Source organism: Macrotis lagotis, chromosome X, assembly GCF_037893015.1.
Source record: "Macrotis lagotis isolate mMagLag1 chromosome X, bilby.v1.9.chrom.fasta, whole genome shotgun sequence".
NCBI classification, from domain to species: Eukaryota; Metazoa; Chordata; class Mammalia; order Peramelemorphia; family Peramelidae; genus Macrotis; species Macrotis lagotis.
The window spans coordinates 46,105,490-46,117,980 of NC_133666.1; the positions used below are offsets into that span (position 1 = coordinate 46,105,490).

At 37.7% G+C, this 12,491-nt stretch overlaps 1 protein-coding gene across 1 annotated transcript in view; it reads right to left on the minus strand.

The window, feature by feature from the left end:
• GABRA3 (gamma-aminobutyric acid type A receptor subunit alpha3) overlaps positions 1 to 12,022 on the minus strand; it is a 133,237-nt gene extending 121,215 nt beyond the window's left edge. Inside the window, exon 1 of the mRNA XM_074200427.1 lies at positions 11,892 to 12,022. Within this exon, the coding sequence (XP_074056528.1) occupies positions 11,892 to 12,022 (131 nt within the window). The remainder of the gene's footprint in view (positions 1 to 11,891) is intronic.
• Positions 12,023 to 12,491: the final 469 nt, after the last annotated feature.

Below are 12,491 nucleotides of genomic sequence, written 5' to 3' on the forward strand. Positions count from 1 at the left end.
CAGCTATTATTGTTCAAAGGTTCAATCATGGTCCCATTTTTGTGACCTCAATTTGGGGTTTTCTTTGTCAACAAAGATACTTGAGTGGTTTGCCATTCCATTCTCCAATCCACTATTAATTATAATAGCTAGAAACAAATGTGAGAACTATAGGTCATTACAAAGGTAACCAGGGAGCTTTAAAAAGAAGGAAAATATGATCTTATAAGTAAGAAGATTCTGCTGAACAGGACTCATGAAAGCGATATCTATGGAAAACTCTTCAAATGAAACAATAAAAAGACAATGAAACAGCATTTCATTCTATAATAATAGCTAGCATTAATATATCACTTTAAGACTTGCAATGCACCTTACAAATAACATCTTCTTTGATCCTCATACCAACTCTGGGAGATAGGTGCTATTATCTTCCATTTACAGATTAGAAAACTAAAGCAGATAATTTAAATGACTTGCCAGGGTTCCGTAGGTAGGAACTATCTCAGGTCACATTTGAACTTGGGTCTTAGCTATCTTTCAAAAGTCAAACTCAAAAGGAAGTTTAAGAACTGTAGTAGAGAAGCAAAGTAAAGAGCATTTGGGTGTATCCATGGATTGACAAAACAGAAAGTATGTGGTGCTGGAAATATACCACAGACCACCCATCCAGAAGGATGAGATAAAAAGGTAGTTCAGGAAACAGATCATAAACCTAGAATGGAGACAAGATATATATCCAAGATATATAGGACTTCAGCTATCCAGATATCTGCTAAAGTCCTCACTGTTTCAGAAATAGAGCAACTAATAAATTTTTCACTTGCCTTAAGGAAAATTTTTCTCCTTAAGGTAGAAGGAGTAACAAGAGAAAATGCTACTCTGTACCTGGTTCTGAACAAGAAGAAACTGGGTTGTTGTTGGGATGAGAATGATGAAATTCTCATTAAGAAGAGCCCATTCCATTTTAGCCTTTTCTCATCTTTATTCTCCTTCCCTATCATAAATTCTGACATGGGGGGCAGCTAGGTGAGGATCATGAGGACAGGAGTTCAAATCTGGCCTCAGACACTTAATACTTACAAGCTGTGTGACCTTGGGCAAATCATTTCACCCTGATTGCCTCGCATCCAGGACCATATCCAGTCATCTTGATTCATATCTGACATGACCCAGAGGGAGAAAGTGAGGCTAATGACTTAGCACAGCCCCCCACTCGCTCATATCTAATTCATTTGGTTGTCATGGCATCACGTCCCTGATATCATGATTTTCTTTGAGAATGAAGGAAAAAACATCATCATCATCTTCTGACATGACACCTAGATTTTTAGAGAGCAGACTGCAAGGGTTCAAAGAAAGTATGGCTATTATTTAAAATTCTATAAGAATAATACAGTGCCAGATACATGGGAGGATCTCAAGAAATCCTGTAGACACAAGAATAAATAATTCTAGGAGGAAGAAAAGAATATATATTCTCTAAAGAGAGGCATAAGGTTAACGGCCAATTTAGATTTTTAAAAGGTACATAAGGGGCATGGAAGCAAGATCAGGTAGCTGTGATTAAACAGAAAAGAACCAGGTAGTACTGGAAGAATAGTATCAGGAATATTGGAGCTCAAAATGAACTGAAAAGGGTCATAAATGCAAAGGACAACAAAAAGACCTTTTTTCATATTAAGGGCAAGAAAAATAAAGTGATGAATCAAAGATAAGGACTCAGGGTGGATGGGTAATGTAATGTATGAGGGCAAGAAGGAAGAGCTACTCAATTCATATTTTGCTTTGATTTCCTCTGCCAATGAAAATGATTTTCAGGACTAAGAAGGATGAGAATAAGGTAGTTACTGTATAGATGATGCTGAGACTAAGTGAGGAAATGGTAAGAACAATGAATTGCCTTTATTGAGTTGAAGTCACTGAGACTGGATTTACTATGTCCCAAGGTGATGGATACTATTGCAGTCATTGCTTATGACTTTTGAAAAACCACATAAAACAGGTGAGCAGCTTCAGGACTACCAACTGGCAAAAGTCCCAGTTTTCAAAACAAAGAGCAGAGAAGAAACTACAAACTATAAGCCAGTGTACTTGACTTCAGTACCTGACAAAAATGTAGGATGTGATTCTAATGTGAGCATTAGAAAATGAAGTTATAATGAAGCCAGAATGATTTCACTGAGAACAGGTCATACCAGTCTAACCTCCTCTTTCTAGTAGCAGGGTCACTAAACTAAGTGTTCAAGGAAGTGTGATGGTGGTTGTAAATTACTTTCCTGAAATATAGATATGCTAAAACCTTCTGTATGAGATAGTACAGTGGAAAGAAAGCTAGATTTGAAGCAGAAATCTAGGTTCTTCCATATACTGCTACATGATCATGGAGAGGTAACTGACCCTCTCTCCTCTTTATTTTCCTCATCTGTAAGTAAACGTGTTAGACATGATAATCTTAAAGGCTTTTTCCATTTCTAAATCTTATGCTATGATAAGAGCGTAAGCTATGGGACAGAAGACAGTACAACCAGGTGGGTTTAAAACTGGTTGGATAGTCATAATAAAATAATATCATCTAGAAAAGAGGGTTCTAATCCAGGGATTAGTAATTAACCCTATGATTGTCAACATTTTTGCCAGAGGCTGGGATGAAGGCACAAATGGTATACATATCAAATATGCTAATGACTTGAAGCTGGACCAGGTAGATAAAAATATTGAATTCAAAAATATCTTAACAAGTTAGAAAAAATGGGCCAAATATAATAGATCATTGTTGAATAGCTAAATGCAAAGTCTTATACTTAGGATCAAAAAGTCCATTGCACAGGTACATGACAGAGAAAGCAAGGCTAGATAGCAAACAGTGTGGAAAACTCCAGACTGAGTGGACAGTGTGATAAAACAATGAGAAAAAACCCAATGCAGACTTTAGCTACCTGAAATAAATGCTGGTATCATGAAGGAGGGAGATGGCACTGCCCTTCTCAAACAACATTTTGAATTATGTGTTCAGTTTTAGGGTCTTCCTTGCAGACTGCTTTTGCCTTCTTGGGGCTGCCTTTTACTTGAGGGTCTAATTTTATTTTATCTTATTTTTATTTTATTTTATTTTAATGTAATTTATTAAAGTGAGATTTTCTCTGAACTCTCAGGATCCATGTTGTCCATTATATCAGATAAGGGAATCACTTCCCAGGCAAAAAGACATTGACAAAGGAGGGTGGATCCAGAGGAGAATGACCAGGATGGTGAGGAGGCCTATGACCATGCCATAGGAAGATGAATGAGAGAACCTGGAGAAGAGAAGACTTAGAGAAGACTTCATAAATGTTATTTAAGTATTTAAAAGGTTGTCATGTGAAGAGAGATTGAATTTAGTATGTTTGATACCATAGGCAAGACAAAGAAGATGGAAGTTGTAGGAAGACAGGTCTTAGGCTAGTTGGAAGTAAAAACTTACTATTAAAAAAAACTATTAAAAATAGAAAGACTCTATTGAGAGAGTTCTCTTTCAGTAGAAGTAAGCAAGGCAAAGCTGTAAGCCTGCTTCTCGTGGATATTGGAGCTAGGCCCTGGTCTGAAATGGGGTAAAGCCCCCAATCCTTCCAACCCTGAGCTTATAGAGTCCATGAATATACATATCCCAGAGTCAAAATGGGTTCAAACTAACAATATGAACTATAATAGAGGTTAATGTAAAAGTCATGCATTCTGAGTTGAAAAATCCATTGCGTAAATCTAAGAAAGGAAAACAAATGGTTTGCCACCAGTTCAGGTGGGGAGAAACACCAAGGAGTTTTAGGAGACTATGAGCTCAATAGGAGTCAACAGTGGATCAGAGTTATACCAAAAAGATCCAATGACAACTAAAGTCTAGTGTCCAGAACAAAGGAAATGATAATCCCTCCATCCAGTGCTCAGGGTAAGATGAACCATGTCTAGATTTGGACTATTTACTTCTGGACATCACATTTAAAGGACACTGAAAAAGCTAAAAATATCCAAAAGACTGAGGACCTTGAAAATCAGGTTGTGGTTGAAAGAACTAGAGATGCTTAATCTATAAAGCAGGGACTCTTTGCTTGGGGTCTAGGGATTTGTTTCTTTTTTTTTAATATTTTGAAAACTATATTTCAACATAATTGGTCTCCTTTTGTAATCCTATGGATTTTGCTTTGTGTTTAAAAACATGATTCTGAGAAGGGAGCCATAGGTTTCACCAGATGTGACACACTCATACAAACATAGGTTAAGAATTCCACTTATATAGAACAGATGAGAGGGAGAGGGAGAGAGAGAGACATGATAACCACCTTCAAATACTAAGAGTTATCACATGGAAGCAATGGGTGCCATACCTATTCTGTGTGGTATCAGAATGAGGGTTATCACAGGGAAGTAGGTTTCAGCAGTTTGAGAAGGAGCCTTCTAGCAATCAAGACTTATTCAATAATGAAACAGACAGCTCTCCAAAGTACCACGCTCCCTATCAAGGGACGCATTCAGACAATGATTGGATGACTTTTTTCCAGGGATAGAACATATTCCTGAAATGGGGGCAATCTTAGACCAGACAAAACTAAAAGGTCCTTTCTAGTTCTGAGAATATATAACTATAGTCCCAGATAGAATCAACTGACTTTGATTCAATTCAACCAGAATTTGCATTTCCAGTTTCTGCCAGGCTAGATGTTAGCTAAGTATTGAGGTGGTTAAACTCTCTAAAAGACACAGATTATAAACTCCCTGAGGGCAGGCATTATGTTTTATTCATCAGGATATCTTTCTTAGGTTTTCAACAGGGGAGGGATTCCATAAATATAGACTGACTGATTGATTAAATGCAGCTGAGCTAGCCAGAGGCTACAATTTACTAAAGAACCACCAGATGTTGGGGTGGGGGGGGGGAGAACAGAGAAAATGGTTTTTCTACCACATGAAGAAATTTCCAAAGAATAGTCAAGAAAAAATAAATAAATCTCAGAAATTGTATTCAAGAATAAAACAATTTGCTTGTAACCTACTCAAGGCTTCCTTTGACCTCTTTTTTTCCTCTATAATTAAAAAAGTTAAGTCATCTAGCATCCCAGACATTGCAAGGTCAACCTTCCAGTTGGTTCAATCTCCACTTAGAACACACAGGTTGAACCTGAAAATGAACCTGAAGAGGCCTTGGGCACACAGTCCCTCTCTCTGAAGATCATATACTTTATCTCTGATGGCTCCTCTCCAACCTTTACTGACTCATTTTTAAAATAGGTAGCGCTAAGTATGTTTGGATTTGTTTTCTTTTAGCCTGGACAGATTAGCAGCAGAAAGAAGCATGAGCAGAGAGGCTACCAGGACCACTGAAAAGTAGCAGATGCCAGTCTGGCATCGGAGGAAGAGACAGAAACCTTAAAAGCAAGTACAGACCAGCAGTATGGTGTGGTGGTGAGAGAGCCAGGCTGCCAGTCAAGAAAATCTGGATTCAAGTCCTGTTTCTGACACATAGGGCTTCAGCACTCTGGGCAAGTTAATTAACTTTTCTGTGCTCTGGGAAACGCTGAGACTATAAAGTTGCAGCATTTGCTCATCTACATGGGGAGAAGAGTTTTCTCAGCAGGACCCTAGCTCTTTTGATTTGGGTTTAGTAATGGTTTTCTGAATGTGCCAGGCAATGTCCTATATGCTAGCGTCACAAAGATAAAAGCAATTGTCCCTGATCTCAAAAGCCTTGTTCTACTGAGGAAGGATGTACCCAAGTTCATCGTTTAAAAAATAAAAGTTAAATTGTGTTCTGTTTGCAAATTTTAACAAGAGTCTCATTCAAGAGGCCTAAAAGACTTTCTCTTAGAAGATACATCAATTATCCGGAAATTTTACCAATGTAGAACAACAGCATACCCAATGCTAAAGGATAAATGATGAGTTGTTATAGCTAAACTTCTGTCCTAGCTCCTCTTTTTTTTGGTGGGGGGGAAGGAAGAAGAGAGGAGAAGACATTCAGGGGCAATTAGATGGTGATGCGGTGACTTGAGTGCTGGATCTGGAGTCAGGAAGACCTGAGTTAAAATCTGGCCTCAGAAACGTATTAGTGGTGTGACCTTGGGCAAGCCACGTAACCCTGACTGCTTTCTCCTCCTTCCTCCCCCCCCCACAAAAAAAGAAAAGAGAGTTCAGTTACAATCACCCATCATTTATCCAGTAACATTGGACAATTTGATGTTCTACATCAGTAAAATTTACAGATAATTACTATACCTTCTAAGAGAAACCCTTTTAGGCATTTCGAAAGAAATTTTTTCTAAAATTGAAAAACGCAACACATTGAACGCAATTTAACCTTTATTTTTTTAAATGATGACTTGGATATAGCCTCACTCAATAGAACGTAAGCTTTCTGAGATCGGGGACAGCTTCTTGTGCGCTATCCACTGTACCACTTAGCTGCCCCCTCTCTTTCCTTTCCTCTGGTGTTCCCATCACCTCCCTGGGATTCTTTTACCTTTCTATGACAATAACTGTCACCAAATCTACTTCTCTACTCTCAAACCTCTCCCCAAATTTCCAGTTCCATATTTTCAGCTGCCTTTTGAGCATTTCAACATCTATCCCACAAGAAAATTTGGTATATCAAAATCTAATTTTCTCTTCCCCATTTCCTTCCCTCATTTCCCATCCCCAAAACCTCCCTCTCTCCTAATGTCTCTATTTCTGTTGCTAACACCATCAATTTCTCAGTCACTCAGTTTTAAAACCTTTGACTCATCTTTGACTTTTTCCTTCTTCTCCCACATCCAATCAGTTGCCTAGACCTTTTGATTCTACTCTGACAACACTTCTCAAATCTGTCTCTTCCTTTCCACTCCCACTGAAATCAGCCCAAATTAGTCCCTAATCCTTTTTTGTTTGAACCTCTGTAATAGCCTCCTGATTGTATCTCTGGTCTCTAGCCCCTTTGGAATCCAATTCATCCTTCTTAGTTTTGCCTAATAATCTCCCAACCATAGTGCTCAGGCAAAACCATCAGTCAATTCTCATTGCTTAGTAAATAAAGGACACTAGTCTCTTCTGTGTCATTATAAATTCTGTAACCTGTGGCAAGTTTGCTATTCCTATCTCTGTGTAGTAGAGAGTTCCTTCACCTGTAAAAATGAGAGGATTGAACTAAATGGCTCTTTTAGCTCAAAATTTATAACCCTTCAATCGACTCTTGTGATCTAGTTATACCAGTCTCCTATCTATTCTCCATTCCTGTCTTGCCCTCTAGTTTCTGTATCTGTGCTTGTCTTTCCCCACTGTAAAAATGAGCTTTCCATCCCATGCCCTTGCCAACTCAGACTATTCAAATCTCTCCCTCTTTAAAGGTCTAACTCCAGTGCCTCCTTTTCCATAAAGCCTTCCCTCTCCTCCATTCTCGCCTCCCCAAATGCCTTGAGAATTTTCACACCTATTATTTCACATCATTGCCCAGACCCTATCATCTGTATACTCATTCGTTCTTCCCATTAGATTTTGAGCTCCTTAAATACAGGGACCATGTCACATCAATATTTTTACCCCTATCACTTAGCACAAAGCTTTTTACAAAGTATATTCTTAATAAATATAGGCTGAATGATAATAGGGAAATGATGTTTGTCCTCCATTATCAAAGAAGACCATGACATCAGGGAGGTGATGCCATGACAAACACATGAATTGGACTTGTGTGTGTGGGGGGGGAGTACTGTACTAACTTGCTAGCCTCACTTTCTCATCTGAGACCATCTGGGTCCAGTGGCCAGATATGAATCAGGATGACTGGAGATGGTCCTGGATTCAAGGCAATCAGGTTTAAATGATTGCCCAAGGTCACACAGCTAGGAAGTATCAAATGTCTGAGGTCAAATTTGAACTCCTGTCCTCCTGACTCCAAAGCCAGTGCTCTATCCACTGTGCCATCTAGCTGTCCTAATGTGGAAATAGGTTTTGCATGACTGTACATGTAAAACTTATATAGAATTGTCTCGGGTGGGGAGAAAGGGAGAGGATTTGAAACTCAATTTTTTTTTTTAAAAAAATGATTGTTAAAAATTGGGGAAAAATAAATACTGATTGAATTTTGCTTCCTAACAATGAGAACTTTGCCAGAGTGGGATGAACTGCCTCCAAGAGGTAATGGGTTCTCCACTCATTAAAGATCTTCAAACAAAGGCTGTTGGCAGGGTTACAGAGGGCATCCTGGGTACGATATGGATTTGACTGGATGGCCTCTGAGGTCCCTTCCAATTCTGAGGCTCTGTTCATTGAACTGAGTTGAGTTTTTCAAATTTGATAAGAAGCAAATTAAAGAGTGGGAAGGGTGTTGCTTCTCAGCCAAGATTCAACCAAAGCATGGCCATATTTAGAACTCTGGAACACCAAGATTATTTTACAAGCACAGCTAGAAAATTAAATGAATAACTTAAACAGTATTAAAAGGGGCCTGTCCCTCAATACTAATGGAGAGGAAGTCTTGTTTTCACACAGAGCATCCCAAAAATGTGTAACAGTAGCCAAATACTGGAATCCTGTCTATTCTTCAAGGCACATTCAAGTAAACAAATATTCATTAGGTGCCTGAGTTCCATTATAGACATAGAGACAAAAAAAGTAAACAGCTTATTTATGTTCAAGGAACTTACATTCTACTGGGCTAAGAGAATACCCCAAGTAAGTATATTGTATAAACCAATTAAAAACATAGGGATTTCCATGGTAGAGGGGAGATCAGAAAAGACCTCAAAGAAAAGTTGACTCCTATACTGAGCCAGAGAAGCCAAGAGCTGAAGGTAAAGAGGGAAACATTCCAAGCATGAAAGAGAACTCTAGTGCTTTCTCTATCCATTAAACCTCCTTCATGCTTCTGCCATCTCACGCTCAACTGAATGTGACCCCTCTTCTTAGCCTGAGCCCCCCCAGCACTTGGCTACACTCCTTTCATGACACATAATACCATTCTCATCAGTTATGTATGTGCTCATTACCTTCCCAATAGCCTGTGAGCTCCCCAAGGACAAGAACTGTTTTTTTTTCTTTTCAATTAAGCACTTATTTGTTCTCTCTCCAACTCCTCTCCCCCTAAAAATTTTTGTTTTCATTCCTCCCAGTGTATCTCCCATTGTAAAGGGCCTTTCTCATGGTTAGCATTCAATGAATATTGGAATGAATGAATAAATGAAATGGGCCTGAAGTAATATATACATATATAGATATAGATACAGACAGATAGATAGCTAGATAGATAGATATAAATATCTTTTAAAAACCTAGAGTAATTTTAAGGAAGCATGGGAACCTTGGGATAACAAATGGACCCTCTAAACATCTGGTATCACACAAAAATAGTCCAAGATAGCATCAGGGAGATATTTTTATATCATACTGGAATATTCCAAATTGGGAAGGAAACGAGCCAAGAGCATATAATAGCAGGAATGTTCCCAAGGGTTAGAATTTTAGTTTTTATCTTGGGTTTTGTTTTTTAGTAATCAACCATTAGCTCCCATGGACAAATTGCCACAAGATTCTATGATTTAACATTTTGAAGGGAAAAAAATTCTACAGTTTCTCAATCGTCTTGTCCAAACCTTCTGGTAATCCCATAGAAAAACAATTTGATATTGTCCTAGAAATGTTAGCTTTGGCAATAAGAGAAGTAAAAATTGAAGGAATTAGAAAATGCAATGAGGAAACAAAACTTAGAGCATACTTAGAGAATATACTATAGGGAATTCTATATTTCTATAATTCTATAATTCTCTATACTTAGAGAATCAACTAAAAAGCTACTTGAAATAACAGCTTCAGCAAAAATTGCAGGATATAAAATAAACCCACATCATTTATCATTATTTCTACATACAGCAAAACCCAGCAGCAAGAGATAGAAAGAGAAATTTCATTTAAAATAGCTAGACAATATAAAATATTTGGAAGTCTGTCAAGACAAACCCAGAAACTATATGAACATGATTAGAAATCACTTTTCACACAAATAAAATTAGATCTAAACAACTGGAAAAAATGTCACTTGTTCATGGATGGGCTAAACTAATCAAATGACAATTCTAGCTAAATTAATCTACTTGTACAATGCCATACCAAAGTCAATGCCAAACCAATCCAAAATTATTTTAAAGCATTCGAAAAAAATAATAACACATTTAATTTGGAAGAACAAAATGTCAAGGCTATCAAGGGAATTAATGCAAAAAAAATGCAAAGGAAGGTAGCCTAGCTGTACCAGATCTAATACTATATTATAAAGGCAGTCATCAAAACTGGCTAAGAAATAGAGTGGTGGGTCAGTGGAATAAATTAGGCATTAAAAACAGTAATAAATGACTATATTCATCTGCTGTTTGATAAAACCCAAGGACTCTGGCTTCTGGGATAAGACTATAACTTCTATTTGACAAAAACTGCTGGGAAGACTAGAAAAATAGTATGGCAAAAACTAGGCAGAGACCAACATCTCATGCCCTATACCAAGATAAGTTTGAAATGGGTACATAACTTAAACATAAAGGCTAATACCATGAGGCAATTTGGAGGGCAAGGAATGGTTTACCTGTCATATCTCTGGAGAGGGGAAGAATTTATGACCAAAGAAGAGATAGAGGACATTATGAAAAGCAAAATGAACAATTTTGATAACATTAAATTAAAATGTTCTTATACAAATAAACCCAATGAAACAAGATTAAAAGGAATGTAGAAAGCTGGGGAACTATTTTTATAGCTATTTACATTCCTCAATTGATAAATGTTCAAAGGATATTAATAGGCATTTTTCAATATGAAGAAATTAAATCTAGCTATAGTCATATGAAAAAATACTCTCAGTCATTAGTGATCAGAGTAATGCAAATGTATCACCTCATACTTATCAGACTGGCTAACATGACAGAAAATGATAAATATTGGAGAAGATGTGGGAAAACTAGGACATTAATGTGTTGTTGGTGGAATTGTGAACTGACTCAACCATTCTAGAGAGCACTTTGGACCTATGCCCAAAGAACAATAACACTGTGCACAATACCACTTCTAGATCTGTATTCCAAAGAGAATGCACATGTACAAAAATAAATTTAGCAGCTCTTTTTGTGTGGTGGCAAAGAATTGGAAATTGAGGAGATGTCCATCAATTGGGGAATGGCTGAACGAGCTGTGGTATATGATTGTGATGGAATACCACTGTTCTATAAGAAATGATGAGCAGGTAGATTTCAGAAAAAAACCTGGAAAGACTTACATGAACTGATGCTGAGTGAAGTGAGCAGGACCAAGAACATTGTACACAATAACAACATTATGTGATGACCAACTGTGATAGACTTAACTCTTTTTACCATTCTGACCACTTGTGATGGAAAATGTCATCCATATCCAGAGAAAGAACTATGCAGCCTGAATGCAAATCAAAGCATACCATTTTCACTTTGGGGTTTTGGGTTTTTTTCTTTTTCATGCCTTTTCCCTTTTGTTCTGATTCTTCTTTCACAACATGACTAATATGGAAATATTAACATGATTGTACATGCATGGCCCATACCAGATTACTCTATTGGGGAGGGGAAAGGAGAAAGAGAAAAATCTTACAAAAATGAATGTTGAAAACTATCTTTACATGTAAGAGAAAAAATAAAATACTATTAAGACCAAAAGAAGAAAGAAAAACACTTTGGTCCATAGGATTATATTGCGTCTTTCTGTGTATTCCATGTTCTATTGGCTGTGACAAGATAGCACATTGGAATAAATTCTAAGGACCCAGGGATCTTCATCTACGTTGACTTTGGGCAACCATTTGCAGAAGTTTCAGGTGTCAAAATATCCCCCTCCACCAATGGCTAAATGTTGGCAGGATGCCCTAATAGATTATGGGGTACAATCCTTACCCGCCAATGTCCTGCTTCACAAATTCTCCTGGTTCTTTCCGTTCTTGCCCAGTTCCAGTTGGGAGAGTGACCATCATGAGGAGGAGCCCAAGGCTGGTAACCCATACAAGAGGAATTCCTGGGAACTTCATCTTCTTAGGGAAAACCACAGAAAGGCCTGTATGAGAAAAGCTTAAGGATTTGGAAAAGAGGGGTTTGGAAGAGAAGGGGAAAAGGTAGACAAGAGAGAAACAAGAAATCAATATTCAATTCCATTTAAATCTTTCTGTTTCTATGGCAGCCCAGTTACCAAATTATCAGCTCCCTAGTCTCCTCTTTTCCCCAATTTGTCATCTAAAAAATGACTCCTGCCAAAAGTAATTAGATCTTGTAATCCTAATATCTCCCTCTGTATATCCAACAGGGTATCATCAAAGTATGAGATGCTTCCTTTGCCCACCTAAGGAGTGGGCTAATGGAGTAGCCCTGGATTGAGAGCAGGGAGACTGAGGCACTAGCTCATATCCATTGCCTTGAGCAAGCTATTTTACCTCACTGGGTTTCTATTTTTTTACCTGCAAAATAAGGAAGCAGATGGTCTGACATTTTAGGAAATTCATA